Source organism: Brassica napus, chromosome C5 (genome assembly GCF_020379485.1).
Source record: "Brassica napus cultivar Da-Ae chromosome C5, Da-Ae, whole genome shotgun sequence".
Lineage (NCBI taxonomy): Eukaryota > Viridiplantae > Streptophyta > Magnoliopsida > Brassicales > Brassicaceae > Brassica > Brassica napus.
The window spans coordinates 44,558,783-44,581,138 of record NC_063448.1 but is presented as its reverse complement, the minus strand read 5'-3'; the positions used below and the strand labels follow the sequence as shown (position 1 = coordinate 44,581,138).

General features: G+C 36.1%; 1 protein-coding gene across 1 annotated transcript; it reads left to right on the top strand.

The window, feature by feature from the left end:
* Nucleotides 1-1,796: 1,796 nt before the first annotated feature.
* On the top strand, nucleotides 1,797-8,039 carry LOC125587291. Its single transcript, XM_048757526.1, has 3 exons — nucleotides 1,797-2,577; nucleotides 7,652-7,931; nucleotides 8,036-8,039. The coding sequence occupies exons 1-3, from the start codon at nucleotides 1,797-1,799 to the stop codon at nucleotides 8,037-8,039; spliced, it is 1,065 nt and encodes a 354-aa protein (XP_048613483.1).
* Nucleotides 8,040-22,356: the final 14,317 nt, after the last annotated feature.

Genomic DNA, 22,356 nt, shown 5'->3' with positions numbered 1-22,356 from the left:
TTCGTGAGGAAGCAGAAGCATATTCGAAATGGCTTCATGTGGCAGGGTTGGAAGAAGAACACTTAAAGCAGAAATCAAAACTTCATTGGCTGGATGTGGGGGATCTTAATAACACAACGTTTCACAACTCCATAAGGGTCAGGAAAGCTCAGAATGCTATGAGGGAAATCAGACGATCGGATGGTGTGGTTATTAATAGTCACAGGGAGATAAAGGATGAGGCAGAAAGGTTTTTTTCAGATTTTTTAAATCAAACTCCTGAAGATTATCAAGGTGTAACAGTAGAGGAGTTGAAGGAGCTTCTCCACTACAGATGTAATGAAGATGAGAGTAGACAGTTGGAAGCAGAGGTTACACCAGAGGAAATCAGGAAAGTTCTATTCTCCATGCCTTCAAATAAGTCGCCGGGGCCAGATGGATTTCCAAGTGAGTTTTTTAGGACGGCTTGGCCTGTGCTTGGACGTGATTTCACAGTAGCAATTCAATCTGTTTTCCGTTATGGGTTTCTTCCAAAAGGGGTAAATTCTACTATCCTTGCGTTAATCCCTAAGAAGGAAGACTCTATGGAGATGAAAGATTATAGACCAATTGCCTGCTGCAATGTGCTGTACAAAGTTGTCTCCAAGATATTAGCGAATCGACTGAAGGTGATTCTTCCGAGTATTATTTCTGAAAACCAATCTGCTTTCATCAAAAGTAGGTTGTTAATGGAGAATGTTTTGTTGGCTTCTGAGTTAGTGAAAGACTATCATAAGGATTCAGTTACACCTAGAGGAGTAATGAAGATTGACATTTCAAAGGCGTTTGATTCTGTACAATGGGAGTTTGTCTTGAGGAGTTTGGAGGCGTTAGGTATCCTAGAGAAGTTCATAAAATGGATCAGACTGTGCGTTACTACACCCTCTTTCTCGGTGCTAGTGAACGGGGAACTCGCGGGATACTTCCAAAGCTCCAGAGGGCTGCGTCAGGGTTGCTCTCTGTCCCCCTATCTTTTTGTATTGTGCATGAACGTTTTATCGCCCAAGATTGACAAAGCAGTGGCTGAAAAGAGGTTCAAATTTCATCCTCGTTGTAAGTCTCTCTTGCTCACTCACCTTTGCTTTGCGGATGATTTGATGGTTTTTGTGGAGGGGTCTAAGGAATCTGTTCAAGGAGCTCTTTCTGTCTTTGAGAAGTTTGCAAAGTGGTCTGGTTTAAGCATCAGTATAGAAAAATATACTCTGTATTTAGCTGGTGTCTCGGAGGTTGAAGAGAGAAGAATCTTGGCAAATTTTCCATTTGCAAAAGGGAACCTCCCGGTTCGCTACTTGGGATTACCATTGATGACCAAAGCCATGAGGAAGCAAGATTTCTTGCCTCTGGTGGAGAAGATCAGATGCAGGATTAGCTCTTGGACAAGTAGATTTCTCTCGTATGCTGGACGATTACAATTAATCAAGTCTGTTATCATGAGTATTGTCAATTTCTGGGCCAGTGTCTACCGTCTCCCAAGTAGGTGTATTCGTGAAATAGAACAACTGTGTGGGGCGTTTCTCTGGACTGGTCCAGAGTTGAAAAGTTCAGGCGCTAAGGTTGCGTGGAAAGAAGTTTGTCGAGTAAAGAAGGAAGGTGGTATGGGAATTAGGAATCTCAAGGAGGTTAATGCAGTCAATGTGTTAAAACTTATTTGGAGAACGTTATCGGGAGTTTCGTTATGGGGGAAATGGGTAACTAGCAACCTGTTGAAGCAAAAGAGTTTCTGGGAAATAAATGAGAAAACTCAGATTGGTTCTTAGATGTGGAAGAAGATGTTAAAGATGAGAGAGGTAGTAAGGAGTTTTCATAACAAAGACTTGGGTAATGGGAGACAAACCTCGTTTTGGTTTGACAATTGGCTAGATCGAGGAGTTCTTGTTAATGTTCTGGGTGAGCGTGGCATGGTGGATATGGGTATTAATAGAAGCGCTACGGTGGAGGAAGCATTACAGAGTGTAAGGAGAAGAAGAAGACACAAAGCCTCTCTACTTAATGATATTGAAGCTGATCTAATCTTGGTAAAGGAGAAGCTGAGAAGTGAAGTTTCTGATACAAATATTTGGAGAAGGAAGTCGGGGTTCAAACCAAAGTTCTCTACTTATGAAACTTGGTCGTTATTACGCTCTCCTGGGGTGGTTTGTGACTGGTCAAGTGGAATCTGGTTCACAAATGTAACTCCTAAATTTGCTTTTGTGACTTGGCTAGCAGTAAGGGACAGATTGTCTACTATGGACAGAATTGTTAAGTGGGACCCGGGGGCTGTGGAGATGTGTGTGCTCTGTAAGAATGCATCAGAGACTAGAAGCCATTTGTTTTTTGAATGCTCATACTCGGCTCAGGTTTGGGAGTATCTCATGAAAGGTGTGCTTTGTAATGATTATACGAGTGCTTGGTCTGAGTTATTGATACTCATTAATGATGAGAGAATGGAGAACAAGAAGAAGTTTTGTCTCATATATGCTCTTCAAGCAACAGTGCATGCTCTGTGGCGAGAGAGAAATAGGATCAAGCATGAGGAAAATCCAATGCCTATTGAGATACTGATGAAGTTGCTGGAAAAAGGTATGAGGAACAAACTGAGTCTGTTAAGAACTAAAGGAATGAAGGGTTGGGAAGAAGGTTTACAATTTTGGTTTAGTACTAGAATGTAATTTTTTGAAGTCTAAAAATTAGATTTATGAATTCTGAGAATAGAGGTTACACTTGATGTAAGAAGGGTTTTTTTGATGAATAAATTTAACATTCACTCAAAAAAAAAAAAAAGAAGGCAAACGGAAGGAGGCGCTGCATCATTACATGACAATCGTGGCTTTTCAAGCCAGTAAACTTTCCTTCCTTTCAGTCGATACAGTTACGCAAATTAGATGCGTAACCGTCTGGAAATTCCACATCGTTTGAAATCCAATCAAAGAACACATTTTTTCCCTCTGCATCAAGTCGGTATATGGGAAAGGGAGCCCTACCATTCTCATCAACATGAAGTTCTGAACGAGCACATATACCGACTAAATCCAGTCTTGACTTCAAATTATCTTTTGTTTTACCTTGAACATTAAGGATCGTATTCATGAGATTGTCAAAAAAGTTCTTCTCAATATGCATGACATCTAAATTATGCCTTAGCAGATGATCCTCCTAGTATGGCAGATCCCAGAAAATATTTTTTTTGTGCCAGTTATGTAGGTCTCCAACAGCATCTACCGGAAAACGCTCATGTCCACCGACGTCTGGCGTCCTTTCTGCACCAAAATCTCTTAGTTGTGTCTTCAAATCTTTCCCACAAATTTCCAGAGGTGGACTGTCAAACACCCTCTTGTTCTTCGTAAACAAATTCCTACTCCTACGATATGGATGATCAGGTGGTAGGAATCTCCCGTGACAGTCAAACCAACACATTTCCTTCCGTGTTTTAGTTGGAAAACATCAGTGTTATCTTGACAATATGGACATGATAGCCTTCCATGCGTTGTCCATCCAGATAACATACCACATGCTGAAAAATCACTTATTGTCCACATTAGTACTGCCTGCATTTGAAAGTTTTCTTTACACGAAACATCGTATGTTTCAGCACCTTGAGCCCATAGTTTTTGCAAGTCATATATTAGTGGCTGAAGAAACACATCAAGTGATCTCTTAGGATGCTCTGGTCCGGGAACGAGAATCGAGAGAAACAAAAACTCTCGTCGCAAGCACAAGTTTGGGGGTAGGTTGTATGGTGTAAGAATGACTGGCCATAGAGAATACTGTCTTCCACTCTTGCCAAACGGGCTGAAACCATCAGTACATAATCCAAGGTAGACATTTTTTCTCTCGTAAGCAAAGTCGGGATACTTTGATTGGAAATGCTTCCACGCTTTTGCATCTGAAGGATTGCTGATCTCACCATCTGTTGAGTGCTCCGAATGTCATCTCATTGGTTGCGCTGTGCGTTCAGACATATACAACCTCTGCAACCTTTCCATCAAAGGCAAATACCACATCCTTTTATATGGTACTGGAACTCTTCCACTCGTATCTTTATAAAGAGGCTTCCCACAAAATTTGCTTGTAACCCGCTGTTCATCCGCCCTCCAATAAATCATGCAGTTGTCGCTGCATACATCTATTACCTGATACGATAAACCAAGACCAGCTACGAATTTCTGAACCTCGTAGTATGAACCAGGAGCTACATTATCCTCGGGTAGAATACCTTTTACAAAATCAGCAATCGCATCCACATAGTCTTCAGCCAAATTATAATATGTTTTAATGCCCATCAATCTTGTAGCAGATGATAAAGCTGAATGACCATCTCTGCAACCTTCGTACAATGGTTGCTTTCCAGCATCCAACATATTATAAAATCTCCTAGCTTGTGCATTGGGTAAATCTTCCCCTCTAAAATGATCATTTACCATCTGCTCAGTACCTACACCATAATCTACATCCGTTCTAATTGGTTCTTCTAATCTAACCGCTGGCTGAGGTTCGCTAGTACTACAATGTTCATAATCAGTTTCCCCATGATGATACCAAATTTTGTAACTTCATGTAAACCCACTCAAATATAGATGAGTCCAAACATCCAACTCTTTAATAACCTTTCTATTTTTACAATTAGAGCAAGGACATCTTAACATCCCTGTTTTTGCTTCCGGTTGTTGGTGAACTAACCCCATGAATTCGGTTATACCTCATTGGTATTCTTCCGTAAGCAATCTCGTGTTCGGATCCAAATGAGGTCGATCGATCCAAGAACGAAAATAATTTGAAGAATAAATGTTTTTTATGAATCAAATTCGTGTGTAAAGAGAGCAAGAGGGAGGATGAAGATATGGAGTGAATGAAGAGGAAGAGGGGTGCTTGTATTTATAGTTGAAATCCTGTCGACAGACCGAGGAAATTTTGACGCCAACGGCTAGTTCGTCGGAAGTTCCTCTAACGGCTATAATATATCCTCAGAATTCATCGGTTTTTTCCGAGGAATACATTTTTCCTCGGTATTCCATAAGAATATTCCGACGGATTTATATTTCCTCGGAATTCCGTCGGTATATTCCAAGGAAATTCCGAGGAAACCAAATTTTGTATTTCCTCGGAATATCCTCGGAAATTCCTCGGGATATTCCGAGGATTTCATTTTCCGTCGGAATGTCCGTCAGAATACCGCTGTTTTCTTGTAGTGTCATGGAAACATGGCTTTTATATTAGTAACACATCAATATTCAATACCAAAATAAACTTTACAATGAAGAATATATTATGCAAACATAGCTATTATAGCATAGATATGATACTGAAAACAAGGCTATTATGAACCGAATATTCACTAAACCAGCTTAAACAAACCAAACTAATAAAGTAAAAGTCAATCTTTCAGTTAAGCTTGTACGATGTTTACCAACTCAACTTTCAATGAATATATTAAATAGATAGCTGGAACAATAATACGGTAGTATAGCACATTAGTTTAATTGGTTTAATCATGTCATGCTAATTATATTAAAGTATGAGTGCAGTAAAAGGCTAGTTAACATGGCCATGATATATAAGCATGACGCATGTTTGATATAATGAAACCAAGTGCTAAACCGAACAACTAAATCCAACCATTGATAATTTTTATTCTGGAGATCAAAATTGTTTTTAAACAAATTAACAAGAAAAGATAAATACAATAATGAAGCATATATCTTAATGAGATATATGTTTCATTTTTAGATCAACATGTTTATGTAACTAAGCAAACCTTAATCAATCAAGCTGAGCCAAACAAATATATCTCCATCAGTTTTAACTGCCATTGTCAATCCAAGACAAATAATTTATCATACTATTTAAATATCATGAGTAATCAGAAATAGCTAAGTCAAATAATATTTATACACACAAACATAACTTTATAAATTTGAGATGCTGAACTATGAGGCGTAAGATTGCTAAACTCGTTAAAATAATCATCAATAAATTGTAAAAATATTAAGGGTGTTTTTCAAAGCCAACCCATTTTTTTAAGTCAAACCTAAAACCAACCTCTTTTTTTGTCCATACTATTCATCAATAAATTTTCTATAATATCCCTATGTTTTTGAATTATTCATAAAATTGCCATTTTTATTTAATTTTTTATTAATTTCAAAATTAACAAAAAACCAAATACACCCTAACCAATTCTTCTTATTTACAAAAATGCCAGTATCATCAATTTTTCCAACCACCATGAACCACCATTTTTGAGCTCTAAAGCTCTAGAATTCAATTTTCAACCACTTTTTTTTTCATTCTAACCCAAAAAACTTCATTTCTTCTCATCTCCTCTACATTTCCATCTAAAAAACTCTCATAACTTTCATTTTCATAATCACAAACTTCATATTTTTGAGTTTCTTCATTAGTGAATCGTCAAAGATGCTTCTTTTTGCTCATATTTGGAGTTTGGACGGTTGAAAAGGTTGGAGACGAGCTTTACACAGGAAAAATATAACTATTTACATGGTTTTCGTTCTTTTTCAGATCTGTGTCGCGATAGTAGACTGTTTTGTATGTCTACGCCTCCGTGTAGACTTACGATGCAGTCTATTTGTCAACGCACAAGTTAGTTTTGCAATTGACCAAACAATTTTTTTTTCTAACGCAGACTTCCCCAGCTGTCTCTATCTTTACCTTTGACAACAAAAATAAAAATTTCGGTAGACTTACTAAGACGTCTACCTAAAAGAGTTTAGTTTTTCATTTGACCGAACTTTTGACTTTTCAAAATAAACTTCATCGGAAGTCTACAAACTGTAGACTGCCAACGAAGTCTATAAAATATCAGTTTTGTATTTGACCAAAACTTTGACTTCGTTGAATAGGTTAGTTTTGTGTTTGACCAACAAGTTTAAAAAGCAATCAAAAATTTATTAAATTGTAGACTTCATATGCAGTCTTCTTATCCTAGAAAAAAAAATGTAGACTACGTATAAAGTCTACTTTTTTATTTTGGTCAAATGCAAAACCAACCCGTCGGATTTGAGAGTAGACTTCACAAGAAGTCTACACACCCGTAGACGTTCATTTCAATCTACTCATTGGAAGTCAAACTTGGTCAATTGCAAAACTAACCTCTTTCAAAAAAATTCAAACATGTAGACTGCATATGAAGTCTAGTTTTAAAAGTCAAATCTTAGATGAATTCTGGTCAATTGCAAAAACTAACATTTTTAAAGTGTAGACTGAAATGAAAGTCTACATGTATAAAATCACAACTTTTTTTCAAATATAGAGAGCAACCCGTAAAATTTGCAATAGCAAAAACCAACCCAAAGAGTAGACCTATTTGATAGTATACACTGGTAAACTGAAAAGAACGTCTACATCTTCGAGGACTGAATATTAAGTCTACATAGAAAAATATATAAAAATGTGAATTTGTGTATTATTCATTAAGTTTTTTCTAGTTCTTTTTTGTTTGACAGTGTGTGTGTTAGTTAATCCTAATGGGTTTGAGTGATTTTGAAAAGAATTTTTTTATAATTATGAAGGTATAATTCATTTGATTTGACTATGTTGTTAGCTAATAATTTTATATGTAGTTGTAAGTCTTCGTTTATATTATTATGAAATATGAAATATTTCTTCGCTGATTATGTAAACCTGTATTTTTTTGCAGGAAATGGCTCAGATACCTGTGTATACGGAGAATGGGTGGTGAAAGGCTCTTTGCGGGAGTTTGTGGTCAATAATCGGAAAGGAGGGAGAATGTTTCTTGTGTCGGATGGTTGTACACATGGTGAACTTCTTGAAATGGCACTAGAAGATTATGGCCTGGACAAGAAAATCGAGAAGATGGTGCTAACATATTCCTTACTAGACGTCATTTTACAGCAAATGGCTCCGGATACTCCTCATATGCATGTCACGAATGATAGACAAGTGCGGAACTTGATCGAGTTAGCTAAGACACACTTTGTACGCCTTTGTGTATCAAGCCAGAGCCAACTATAAATTTTTGGTGTTAGATAATATGTGTAGACGTCTTTGTAAATTTACAAAGGTAGACTGCAGTTGAAGTCTACGTCGTAAATTCTATTAAAAGTGCATTTTTGTATTATTCATCATATTTTTTCATGATTTAATTATTTTACAGTGTATGTTAGTAATTTAATGGTTTTGGATGAATTTCAAAAGTTAATGTGTTATAATTATACACTTGGAACTTATTGCAATTTTTTTTATTAGTTTTACTCTTGAAACTTCTTGGAAATTTTGTATAGATTTTCTTCTTCTCAAATGTGTGTTAGTTATTATTTTCGCATATGGTGGTTTTACTTGTTTGGTTGATTAGATCTTGTGAAATTGATATCTAACAAAAAATTAATAATATCTTACAAGTGAAACACAACTAAAAATGAATACAATGTTTATAGATTATGCATTAAAAAATTATTTAAAAATTAATATTTTATTATGAGAAATTATTACAGAGCAATATATTAAAAAGTATTCTTGAGTACGTTTGATTTTTCATAATCTTGATGTCTCAAATAAAGTCTTGAAAAAAATACCTGCAAAATAAGATAGTGTTATGAGAAAAACATAAGATAAAAAATTAAATCATATTTAAGTAGACTTTTTATTAAGTCTACGTAAAGTTATTGTTTAGTAGACTTTAGTTGAAGTCTACACTAGCGGAAATTTTTTATATCTAAAAGTGTACATTTAGAAAATTTGAAAATGCTTTGTTTTGGAAGATATTTCAAAAATAGTTTTTTTTTGCCATCCTTGTAACAAATCAAAAACATAAAGTATGAATCTATAAATTTAGTTCATTACAAACACAAAATATTTTATAATGAATATATTTAAAGCTTATATTTTTGGGAAGATGATTTGAAAACTTCAGAAGAAAATACCTGCAAAATAAGATAAAATTTTGAAAAATAAGATAAAAATTAAAATCATATTTGAATAAATTTGTAATGAAATATGCTTAAAATTCAAGGCTAGTAGACTTCATTTGAAGTCTACTAGCCCTAACTTTTAAGTATACTTTGAAGTCTACTCAACCAAAAAGAAATTAGATCTGAAAAATATATATATTAAAAAATATATAATTTAATAGACAAAATAGTAATAATTAAAGACATAGAATTTGAGTATGTAACTTTATTTAAATATAAATACTAGAACACATATTTAAAATCTATAGATGTAAACCTTACATTTTGGAGAGGAGAAGAGAACAACTATTGAAGAAAATACCTGCAAAAATAAGATAAAATTATTAAAAAAACAAAGAAAAAATTAAAGTCATATTTTTGTAGGCTTCCAATGAAGTCTGCTTAAACTTTGTGGTTTAGTAAACTTCATATGAAGTCTACTAGCTTTAGTAAACTTCTTTAGAAGTCTACACTGTCTGATAATTTTCAGATCTGAAAAAAATCTATACATTTTGAAATGTGAAAATAATTTTAAATCTGAAAATACTTTACAAAATAGAATTTATAAGATAAACTAGTAGCAAATTAATGCACAAAGTTTGATCTATAAATTTATTTGAATATAAACATATAAATACATATTTAAAATCTATTAGTCTAAAACTTACATTTTTAGAGTAGAAATGAAATCCATGAGTAATAATACCTACAAAAAAAAAGATAATTTTGTGAGAAATAAATAACATAAAAATAAATATTTAAAATCTATAGATCTAAAACTTACATTTTTTTAAAGGAGAAGATGAAAACCATGAATCATAATATCTAAAATGACAAGATAACATTGCGAGAAAGACTAAAGGAAATTTTAGAGAGAAATAAGAGAAATGAGAGAGTTTTTGAAAGAATGGAGAGAATTTTAGAGAGAAAGGAGAGAGTTTTAGAGAGAAGGGAGAGAGTTTTAAAAACTTATGCAGCCACTTTAGAGAGAGACTGTATAAATTTTGTTTATATAAGGAGACAAAAATGTAACTAGGTTAAAATTTACGACACTGTAGACTTCTTTTTGGAGTCTACTAAAATTAAAATTTTGGAGTAGATTTTACTGTAACATAGTAGACTTTTTTGGAAGTGTACTATAGTAATTTCATTATTAATAATTTCATTATTGTTGTTTATCCTTTATTATTTTAATAATTTTAATATATGATTTTATAAATTTATTTCTTTATTTTTTAATAGTTATAGTATATGATTTCACTTTTTTATTTTTAAGGAACTTAACTTAGTTTAAATATAATTAATTTTTGTAAAAAATTGAAGAATATAGACTGAAAAAGACGTCTTCAAATAAATAGACTTTATTGTAGGTCTACGAAACCCTAAACCACAAATTTCAAACCCTAAATGTTTTGCTTGATAATCAAAAAGTCTCAATTATACAAAATATAAACTACCAAACATTAATATGCAGATTTAAGTTAATAAAACAAAATAAAAACAAAATCTAAAATCTAACCCTATAAAATCAACCACTAAAATGCATGACATGTTAGAACCTTTTGTTTATAAACTATGAACATTGCCTAAAACATGATAACCAAATTAGTATATATTCTTCAAAATTGTTCAATTGTATGAAATTTTAATTTATTTACTTCATATTATCCATTATATTGATGATTAGTTAAAAATATCACAATAATTATTTTTATACATTTTCAAAATTAAATTATTAGATCAAATTAGAGTGTAGACTACAAAATAAATCTATAAGGTAGATTTCGTAGGAAGTATATATATATGTAGACTTCTTTTATTACGTGTAGACTTCCGAAGGATAGAAACGTAAAATATATTTCTGTTTTTTTGTTTGGTCATAAGGGTTAAATAGTATTTTCACAACTTTTTTAAGTTAGTTTTGCATTTGACTGAAAGTGGGGTACATTTTTAGGTTTGACTCGAATATTTAGGTTGTTTTGGGGAATGTCCAAATATTAACGAGGTTGAATTAATGTTCTAGATCTAACAGCGTGTGATTAAGTACGAACAATTTTGAGATAGCAATGGCAAAGTTTTTCAAGGGTAACTAAATCCATAAAACAAACCAAATCAAGCCAATGTTTTTTTTCAACCAACGATTTGACAAGCTCTTAAAATATTCCTACCAATAAAATTTGATTTGTGAACGAATTTATATAGACGCTCGTACTAAAACACACACCAAATCAGTTTTTTTTTTTTTTTTTTGACAACGAAAGGCTATTCCATTACTCAAATTTGAGGTGATATGAGTAACCAAACCGGAATAAAACAACCAACAAAATGAAGCTCTCTATAGAACGATCTTGCCGTCCTAATTGAAAAATCAAAAGTCCGATTTTGCTCTCGTGGGATATGAGTAATCTTGAAGTCCGGTAAGCATATCTGCAGAGTCTCTATCCTCTCCAATTCTGTCGCAAAACTTGGCCAAGCACGTGGTTCCTTAATCATGGCAATCAAATCCTTGCAGTCCGTTCCAAAGCTCGGGCATGTCGAGTATTGCAGCATGCTCTCCATCGCCCATCTTAGTGCTTCTAGTTCTGAATGCAGAGGAGATTCCCGTCGAATGTAGTTTCGTGTTCCCATAAGTTGAACCTCCCCCAAGCTGTCCATCCAAGCCCATCCGCACCCGCTGAAATGTGATGTAGATGTCCAAGAGCCATCAATCATACATATATTACCGAAGCTTAAGACTTGAGGTTGATCGCTACTATGTTCTTGTTGAGGTGATGGCACCATCTCATTTGCATTGAACCAAACTTGGCACTCACTCTCTGCGTATCGAACTAGCTCCAAAGGATCTCGATCGATTCCCCTAAAGAGTTTATCATTCCTGACTTTCCAAATATACCAGATTATCCAGGGATAAGGATCTCTATCTGAATCTGGATGAACAATGTTGTCCTTTCTCCAGAAGAGATAGTCCATATTAGCATAGACACTTGATACTGGGAAGATAGTTGTACTCGTTGGCGTCGAGGATAAGGCCCAAACTTGTAGGGCTGGTGGGCAATCAAAGATTGCATGAGTGACAGATTTTTCTGGTTCCCCATATCTTGGGCAGTAATTGTCGAATCTTTGTTTCGCCTTGTCAAGTTTTTCGTTACTGCCACATGGCCTGTTATCAATTGCCATATGAGATGCCGAATTTTTTGTGGAGCTTTTATCTTCCAAGCAAAGGCCTGGAGCTTTGTTATACTGGGTTCTAGAATCTCTTTCACTTCCTCAGGTTGCATCAAATTGCTAGCTACCCAATATCCTGATTTAACCGTGTAGATACCACTCTTCGTGTAGCTCCAATAGAATGTGTCGCGGCGATGAGCCGAGCTTATGTCCATACTCCTTATGAGAGGTATGTCTTCAGGGTGCACATAATTTTGCAGTAAGCCAACATCCCATTCCTTTGTATCCTGGTTTATAAAATCGCTGACTCTCATGTTCGGGTTAAGAACTGGTTCTAAGGGACGAGCATGTCTGGCTGGTGTCGTAAGGATCCAAGGATCCTCCCAGACCTTAACCTCATATCATGAGTGTATTTTCTGTCTGATACCCAAAAGCAACAGTTCTCTAGCTGCTGAGATACTGGTCCACACATACGAAGGACTACTTACATAAAGAGAACGCAAAGGCGAGCTCATCCTGTAGTATCTTCCCTTCAATACTCTAGCCACCAGCGAATCCGGATATTGGACTAACCTCCATAGTTGTTTTGCCAATATAGCTAGGTTGAACTCATGGATCATACGGAAACCAATCCCACCCTCCTCTCGTGGTAAACACACCTTTTCCCATTTTGCCCAATGAATTCCTCTCTTCGGTGGGTTCGAATTCAACCAAAATTGTGCAATGGCACTTGCTAGGTTTCAGCATATCTCCAAAGGAAGTAAAAATGTGGACCTAACATAAGTCGGAAGAGCTAACAAAATAGATATGACCAGTACTTCCTTTTCTCCCTTCGAAAGCCATCTCCCCGTCCATCCATTCACTCTGTGCCTTAGCTTATCCTTTAAAAAAGCAAAAATTTTGCATTTTGAGCCACTAATATCTTTTGGAATTCCTAGATAAGTTCCCATTCCTCCTTCATTATGAATTCCCAGAGTGTCTTTAATCTGCTGTCTGACATTGGCGTTAATGCATTGTCCTGATGCTTTCCCATATTTCCTGACTACTTTCATCACTTCTTCACATTCACGGGGCTCCGCCTTATAGAAGAAAAGACTATCATCAGCAAAGAGGAGGTGAGATATCGAAGGACACGCGCAAGTAACACGTATCCCTGTTATCTTTCCTTGGTTCTCTGCATGATTAAGAAGGCTAATGAGCGCTTCCGTGCACAAAATAAAGATGAAAGGAGACAGAGGATCTCCTTGACGTAGGCCTCTCTCTGGGACAATATTTCCCCTTGTTTGTCCATTCATGAGTACCTTGTATTTTACCGAAGTAATACACCTCATTATCTAGTTTATCCAGATTTCAGAGAATCCCATTTACGCATAACTGCTTCAATAAATGGCCATTACATTCTGTCATACGCCTTACTCATATCCGTCTTGATGGCCTTCCTCTTATTTCTTCTGCTCGGTTTAGTTCTCAGGGCATGAAACATTTCCTGAGCGATCATGCTATTATCTGAAATCTGTCTTCCAGCAACAAAGGCTGACTGGGTTTCTGATATCCTAGCAGGAAGAACTTTCTTTAATCTTTGGCATAAGACCTTAGAGATTATCTTGTAACTTACGTTACACAAGCTAATGGGTCCGAATTTAGCCATCTCATTGGGCCTTGTTGTCTGGGATAAGACAGATGTTTGTGTCATTCAACCCATTTGCCATCACTCTATGTATAAGGAATTGATTAACCATATGAGTTAAATCATCCTTTACAATGTCCACAAATTTAATGATGTCATCCCATCTGGGCCAGGAGCCTTCTCCGAGTGCATGGCAATGATAGCTAATTTGACTTCCCACTCAGTCACTGGAGCTGTAAGCTCAGCATTAATTGAATCAATAATCGTCGTGGATACCTCGGAAAGTGATTCGTCTATATCGTCTGGGTTAGAGGATTCAAAGATTTGCCTAAAATAGCTTGTAGCAATGGCTACTAATCCTTCCTTGTCTTCCACCAGATTCCCATTTGCATCTAAAAGCTGTGTAATATTTTTCATCACTCTTCTTTTCTTTGTTAGTGCATGGAAAAACTTTGTGTTTCTATCGTCTTCCCTTAGCGAAAATACTCTGCTTTTTTGCTTCCAGAACATCTCCTCTGCCTTAAGACCATCAGAGAGTTCCTTTAATGCTTCTGCTATTTCCTCAGTTGTAGCATCATCATTCGAGTACAAGCCCTCCACCTTCTCTTTTAATTCCTCCACTTGTTTTGCTGAGTTCAAATTGTGATGTCTCCTCCACTCACCCAATGCTTTACGGCAGCTGGAAATATGTTCCATTATACTCGCATCTGGAGGAAGATCTGGTGATTTCCATCCATCAAGGATTACTTGCCTTAGTTCCTCATTATCCAGCCATCTTTTGTCAAATTTAAATTTCTTCGACTGCCTTATTGGTTTTGTGAGAATATCAGTGAGGATTGGACGATGATCCGATCCCCATAATCTCATATTTTTCACAGCAGAGTGAGGAAATTTTTCATGCCAATCCTCATTTCCAACAGCTCTATTAAGGCGGCATCTACCAGTAGCTCCCCGTGCTCTTTTTCCCACCCAGGATAACATATCTCCAGTGAAAGGAAATTCTAGCATTCCACAATCTGTTAGCATCTGCCTAAAAGGGAGAAATGAGCTATCAGGTCGCTGTCTTCCTCCTGTTTTTTCATTATGACCAGTGATTTCATTAAAATCGTCTATCATGAACCAGAGTCCATCTCTTGTTGTTGAGAAACGTGTAAGGCGTTCCCATACATGTTCTCTGTGTTCTAAAACATGATCTCCATAAACAAACGTCATATAGACTTATATTCCATCAATGACTGCCTCAATATCAATTATTCTGTTATTCGAAAATAAAACATTAACTTGAAATTCATCCATAAAGAAAAGAGTTAAACCTCCGCTGAGACCAAGTGACTCAACGGTAAACAAATGATCAAATCCTAAGTCGGCCTGAATGTTTTGCAACAGCAGCCTCCTATTCTTCGTTTCAGAAAGGAATACACACCTCCGTAAGGCGTCGAACTGTGAGGTCGTTCCCTATCCCTCGACAGTTCCAACTGAGTGTCTTCATGGATGATGTATGGAGGTTTTTTTGGACCCCTCCAAACCATTAGCCTTATGTGAACTTGCTTTCGAAACCTTTGAACTATGTCTATGATGAGCAGACCTATCTGAGCCTTTTGACGTACTTGATCGATGTTTAGGAGAACCCCGACGGAGGAACTCAGCTTTTTTAATCGGTAGACTCAACGGGATCCCCGACCTTCCCACACCCCTAGTTGAAGAAGATCCTCTCGCTCTTTCTTTCTTCAGCACACCAGTCGCATCTGTATCAGCCACTGGAATTAAATTTGACGCACCCTCCTCCAACTCCATAAGATCCTGTCCAAGTAAATCATCACCATCGCACTCCATCAATTCCTCCTTACCATCGTCATTCTTATTCTCTATAACAATCTCCATCTCGCTAAGAGTGTCTATCATTTGAGCATTGTGTGGGTGCAATTCCTCCGTACGAGAGGACATGAAAGAGCGAGGAATAGTTTTGATACGTTTAGTAACGTTATCATCTTGCTCAGTAAGATGACGTGAAGGGGTGATAATCAAGCTCGCAATCCTCTGTCCACTGATATTGTGTGGTTCAATCTCAGCTGGGATCTCCCTCGGCATAGATGAAGAAGCCCCAATTTGCAACTGAAGCGCCATAAGAGCATACGACTCTCTAATGCTCTCCACAATCTCTCTTTGTGTCTCCACTCTCTCTTTAGGCCTCCATGACTTTTTTTTATTCTTATCATATGGGGCATAACGGGAACCAAATCTGGTCGATGTAGCTTTTTAGCTTCTCTCCTTCCCTACTTGCTTTCCTGCGTACCAGTCTGAAGAGTCATCGTGTCGAGCATAGGCAGTTCGTCTATAACCGTTTACCTCAAGTATTCTTTTTGAGGAGTGAACGTCCACATTATGGTGATATTTACTCTCCCGATGTTCATATCGATCGTACCGATCGTGAGGCTTTTGCTCACGCAGCAATGGCTGTCGAGCTGATGCGCCAATAGGCAGCTGTACCCGTGAGAATACATATGCTCTCTCCATCTGATTACTCGATCCCTGCTCCTTCTTAGTACAATGGGAGAGTTCATGACTTAGCATGCAACAAAAGGTGCAGTGCTTGAAGCGTAGTTCATACTTTATTTGGATCGTCACCTCATCACCACCAGGCGATAAGATTTTCTTGCTGAAGATAAGTGGCTTCCGTGTATCAACATCAATACACATACGACCCTCTGATTCTTTGATTTTATCCTCGCCCACATGACCAAGCTTGGATCCAATTTTCTTCAAGTTCTTTGACGTCCAGAGGTGTAAGGGGATACCAGTTATGCCAACCCAGAACGGAATTATCCATGGATAGTCGTCATGAACAATCGGCTCCCACCGAACAAGAACGAACATACAAAAATTGTAGTGAAAGGGCCCTTGTTGCAGTACATATTGCAGGTCCTCCTCGGTTTCAAAGTTAAAAAGAAACTTGTCATTACCGAGATCATTTGCTATGATGCGATCTTGCAGCTTCCATTCCGTCAGCATATGTTGTAACAGCTTAACAACATTTTGCTTCTTAGGGTTCAGAACTTTCCCTATCAATGAACGTTGAAAGTCGCGTATCGTATGTGAATCATTCTGATCTGTTAACTGAATTGGCTCGTCATCACTTTCATAACAAATCCCTTTGCCTTTTAGATCTGCCATATGAGCAGATGGAAGACGATGTGATGATCGACTCATGGAGATTGTAGTTACGAACGCTAGTTCTAATCGATGTGTTGAAAACGATGTGATGATCGACTACCACGGACGAAGAAGTCGCAATGAAGAGAGACGATCAATGGACACAATCTCAAAACTGCAATCTCAAAGTAAATTGTAATCTCAATGAAGATCACGATCTCAGAACCGCTCGGAGACGTTGATGATCGATTGAGAACCAGGATCGTCCGAGAGAAACGTTGATGAAGGTGAAAGCTTGGTGATGAAGAAAGTATAGGTTTGTGTGGTTTTGGTAGCGGTCTCTCCGTCAGATGACAAAGATCAATCTGAGGATGGTTAATCGGCCACCAAAGAATGGATCGATGCGTTGAGATGGTGATCTCAAAGTGGTGTCGCCACACACCAATCAGTCTACTGTGAGATAATAAAGCAACAATAATATTCTATTCCACAAACGTATCAAGTTTAAGAAATAAAAGCATGTCTCGTATGATGAATATATGTCAATCAAATATTAAGATCTAATTAAAAAAGAAAGAAATATTACTTATCTAAGTGTATATGAAGAGGGAAACGACATCACAAAATTTAGACGTGACGGCTAGAATCCAACGTCAATATATTATACCAGAGCAGTCATGCCTTCCGATTGGAGTGGGGATCACATTAGAGGTTGGTAATGTGTTGGTATCAGTCGGCTAAGATTTTAATTTGGTGGTTATGTTTAGGGTTAGTGTTTCGTGCTGATAACGTGTTGTGTTGTGTATCGGGAGAAAGAAGAAATCTATTAATCTTATTATTGTTCCATACACAACGATACATATATATATATATATATATATATATATATATATATATATATATATATAGCAATACAAAACTAGGCTTTAGAACATTTTAGAAAGTGGGCTTATGGGCCTACATGGACATCCACATAATAGTTCATAACAAAATGGATAGTTGTTTCCTCGAGAAGGTGAAGGAATTAATTGTTTTATAATCTACATAAATTCAAAATAAAATAATTTTATTGTTATCATAAAAAAACCTATTAGATAAATTAATTTTGCACCTAAATTGGTACGAGAGAGAACATCATGTGGGGGCTAAACTATAATAACATAGGAAATTAATTAAAACTTCACCTTCAGAGTTATTAACAATAATTAAACTGCCACTTACCTTTTGTTAATAAACCTTACGCACAGAGGAATAATGTTTTATTTTAAAAATTCATTATAAATCCTTCGAACTCTCGTCTTCTCTGATCTTAGGGTTTTGTTTGTCCTCTCTCTCTCTCTCTCTCTCTCTCTCTCTCTCTCTCTCTCTCTCTCTCTCTCGGCTTTAGCAGAACTCCTCTGGTTTTGAGAGTTTTAGGTTTCTCAAATTTTCTTTCTCTTGATATTCAAAGATCTTCTTTTTCTTCAATCATTCTAGTGATCCCTTCAATCTGAATCAATCAGGACAAAATTAAAGTTCAGAACTTTGATAAGAAGATGCAACAAAACCAAGTGAAGAAAAGAATTGCTAGGTGCGAGTCGACCGGTTGGTATTGGCCTAGCGATTTAACAAAAAATCGGTGATTACTCGGGGATTAATCGGGATCTAGTTTTAAGGGTTTTTTTAATTTTTGTGATAAATTAATATTATATTACCTAGCTTCCGGAACCCATGACATGACATGCATTTTATTTTTTTTTTGTGTTTTTGTTTAATGATGGGCAATACTGTAAATAATCAATCATCTTCCTCACGACAGATTTAGGTTTTCTGCAACTTCTTTGTCTCTGCCGCTAGCCTTAAATAACCAAATCTATGAGTCATATTGCTGTTTTTTCATCAGATTAATACGTTTGGCCCAAAAACTAGTCCCACAATCTCTTATATCTCTGGTATGCAACTAATTCATCGATATGACACGACTAAATGGGCAAAGGATCACTAGGCCAAGACCAATTGGTTAGCAATACTGATGTACATTAACGGATTGACTAGAATTTACATGATTATTGTAATAATTGTTTCTAAATGTTGTATTACTATATATTAAATAATGATTACTTTGTTCAATTTTTTTATTGCAGGCTCAACGCCAAAACAAGAAATGAGGATCAAGATAGGTTTAGCTATAGTTGCTCACAATAACTTCCACCAAATTCTTACTTATTGTCTTTTTATGGGTTCACTTAAATAAACCATTGTCATGTGGCCATGTGGGAAACAACTGAAGAAGGTCTTATGAAAATCATCTTTGTGACTCAAAACTGAACATCAGTTGCATATGTTCTGGCAAAAACCATTTATCTCCATATTGAAGGACCAGTTAACATTGATCCTACTTGTCCTTTCTGGTGCCTTGGCTGTTCGTGCTCGGTTGCGGACTAGATGTATTAACATTGATCGTATTCGACTATCCCTATGTCGTTGACACGCACACACGGGAGAGAAAGTCTCCGAACACATCTCCGATGCACTTCGTATGCTTTGCGAGGTGAAGCTTTATATTGGGCTCGTGAAACGTTAACGATCAAGCCCACAATGCAAAAGATTAAATGATACTGTGAATTTTAGTAATAGGACAGGTGTCCCCTCTGATGCATCGACTTTCTAACCTGGAATCCTAGGTGGCATCACCAGGAGACAAAAAAACCATTTTTATATATAAAGATGTATATATATGTATATATATTTTGATAACCGGAGATTCCAAAATCTTTCTAAACCCAAAGTCTGGGGGGAGGTTTAGTGATACTAATTTATTTATGAGTCTTATCAAATGTTTAAAAAAAAGTTTTTATTGAATCAAGAAGGGGATAATGAACTTTTAGATTTTTGCTTGTTTTCTAACCACCCTTTAGCACAATTCTAGACTTACTGATTGCAGATAGTACTAAAGATACTAAAGTGGATCAACCTGTCAATTATCCACACTTGCTGAGATTGTTTGAAGGAACCAAAGCTGACCTCCAATACTAAACTTGACACAACTGTTTGTCTTGGGGCTTGGTATACATGGGATCAGATTCTTCAAACAAGTCTGGAAGGTAAATCCTTGTGTAGATAGATTTATCCCCATTTCTCTCTCTATTTTTGAATTATAGAGATAAAAAAAATTATCATGATATATATCTATTAGAGATTTATTAGGAAGGAATTCGAACAGGACTTGGTGGCTACAACCATTAAGGCTTTGCTTCATAAGAATTCTATAGGTAAATGATTAGAATATGACTTGGTGGCTACAACCAATAAGGCTTGTTTCACAAATAATCCTAGCATATAGGTCAAAAAGAAGTGAACATGACTTGGTGGCAACCACCATTAAGGCTTGATTCATGGAAGTCTGTCCAATCTTGGTCAATGATCTTGCAAAAATAAGTAGATTTTGACTAAAAGAGAAAATTAGTAGAGAGAGATAGGATAGGAACTAATGTTTACCTGCAGATCTAGATACTTGTTTGAAAATCTTTGCATCATGTGATCGATACACCCAAGGTAAAGCCTGCACTTTTATTTATGATAAGAAATGAGGTTGGTAGAGGGGAATGTCAGACAAGATTTGATAAGTTATTGGCTAGATGAATTTTGTTGCTAAGCTAGGATATGGTATAATGTGCTTTTGTGATTAGGACTTTTTTGATGTGGATTGCAATATTGTATAGGTAATTATTCTAAGTTTTAAATCATGTGAGCCGCTGCTGTTTTCAAACCTCTTTCAGAGAGACTTCCTGTTTGTTTTGCTTGAGGACAAACAAAAGGGTAAGTCTGGGGGAGTTGATAGACCATGGATTTGACCCACTTTTATCCATGGTTTATAAGTGTTTTAACTATTAATTATTATATTATAGAGTCTATGTAGCATATTTATAGGATCAGAAGTGATTTGGAGATAAGTGATGATTTTGGAGCATTTTGGAGATATTTGGAGCAAGCACCCGAAATGACCATCGAGCTCGACCATCGATCGATATTGAAGAGGAATAATCGATCGATGTTCTTGTCTTGACATCGATCGACAGCAAAGCGCGCAGAAAGCCCGTTTGGTCACAGCCGACTTGAAGCCCAAGTCTTCACCAATTTACAAGATTAACCCTGACGAGTTTTAACCTAATTATATAAGCTTTGCCACCATGTTTGTTTTATTATTTTCACAGCAAGGTTTTCTAGAATTTTGATAGATTGGAGAGAAGATCCAAAGTTATAATTTGTGATTAGAACTCCATTAATATCTATTTTACTAGTCTAATGAAGTTTTCTTACCTAAATGTTGTTATGAATTATTTCGCTATGTCTGAATAGTTCCATTGTTAGATTTTAGGGTTTAAATAGGTTAGGAGAGATTAGCCTCAACTATAGATTGCTGAGTTGTGATAATTGTCATTAGGATTTTTCATTAATGTTTGTTTCTAGATTAGCTTCCTAAAACATACCCTAGGATTGATAGATAACAGCGAGAGCTTCATTCTCATTCTGAAAACATTCTAACCGAGCTAAGTTTCTTGTTATGAGTAAGGCGAGAGCTGATCTAGTGAGCTTAGTAAGCTACCGTTCAACCTGCACATAAAGATTAACTAGAAGCACGTTGATCGATATCATTATTGCATAATCGATCGACGGAGCGAAAGGTGAATCGATCGATATCCCTATAGGATCATCGATCGACACTGCTATTGATCGACAAACGATAGTTGAGATCATTAGATCTAGTTAATAGACAAGTCTCAACATGCAAGAGATAATTGACATGTTGATTAAGTAGTTGAGCTTTACATTATTATGCACGCAACTCATTAGGCATCTGTAGGATTATAATCCCAAGTTTTCTGAATAAAAACCATAAGTCTAGCTATTTCCTTTTAAGCACCAAAACCTCAACCAATCAATTGAGCAAACACTTGCTTGATAAAAAACTGCAATTTACATTTAAATCATTAAACCATCCTAGTTAACAAATCATATTAGATTTCTTAGGTTCCCTACCTCCCTGTGAATTCATCCCTAAATACTACAACTCAACCACTTATTTAAGAGAGTATAAATCACTGTTTAGGGTAATTTGAGTGGTATCATACAGTTAAATTTTTTTACACTGATTTAAGAATCGTTCAACATATTAATATTTACATCAATGGATAACAGACTTTCACATATTACATCAATGAATCGTTCTAACTTGTTACATTGAGTCCTTATGATTTAGTTATCACCATAACTCCGACTGAATTTACACTGAGGACAGTGTAGTTTAAGTCTGGGGGGAGGTTTACTGATAGTAATTTATTTATGAGTCTTATCAAATGTTTAAAAAAAAAAGTTTTTATTGAGTCAAGAAGGGGATAATGAACTTTTAGATTTTTGTTTGTTATCTATCCACTCTTTAGCACCATTCTAGACTTACTGATTGCAGATAGTACTAAAGAGACTAAAGTAGATCAACTTGTCAACTATCCACAC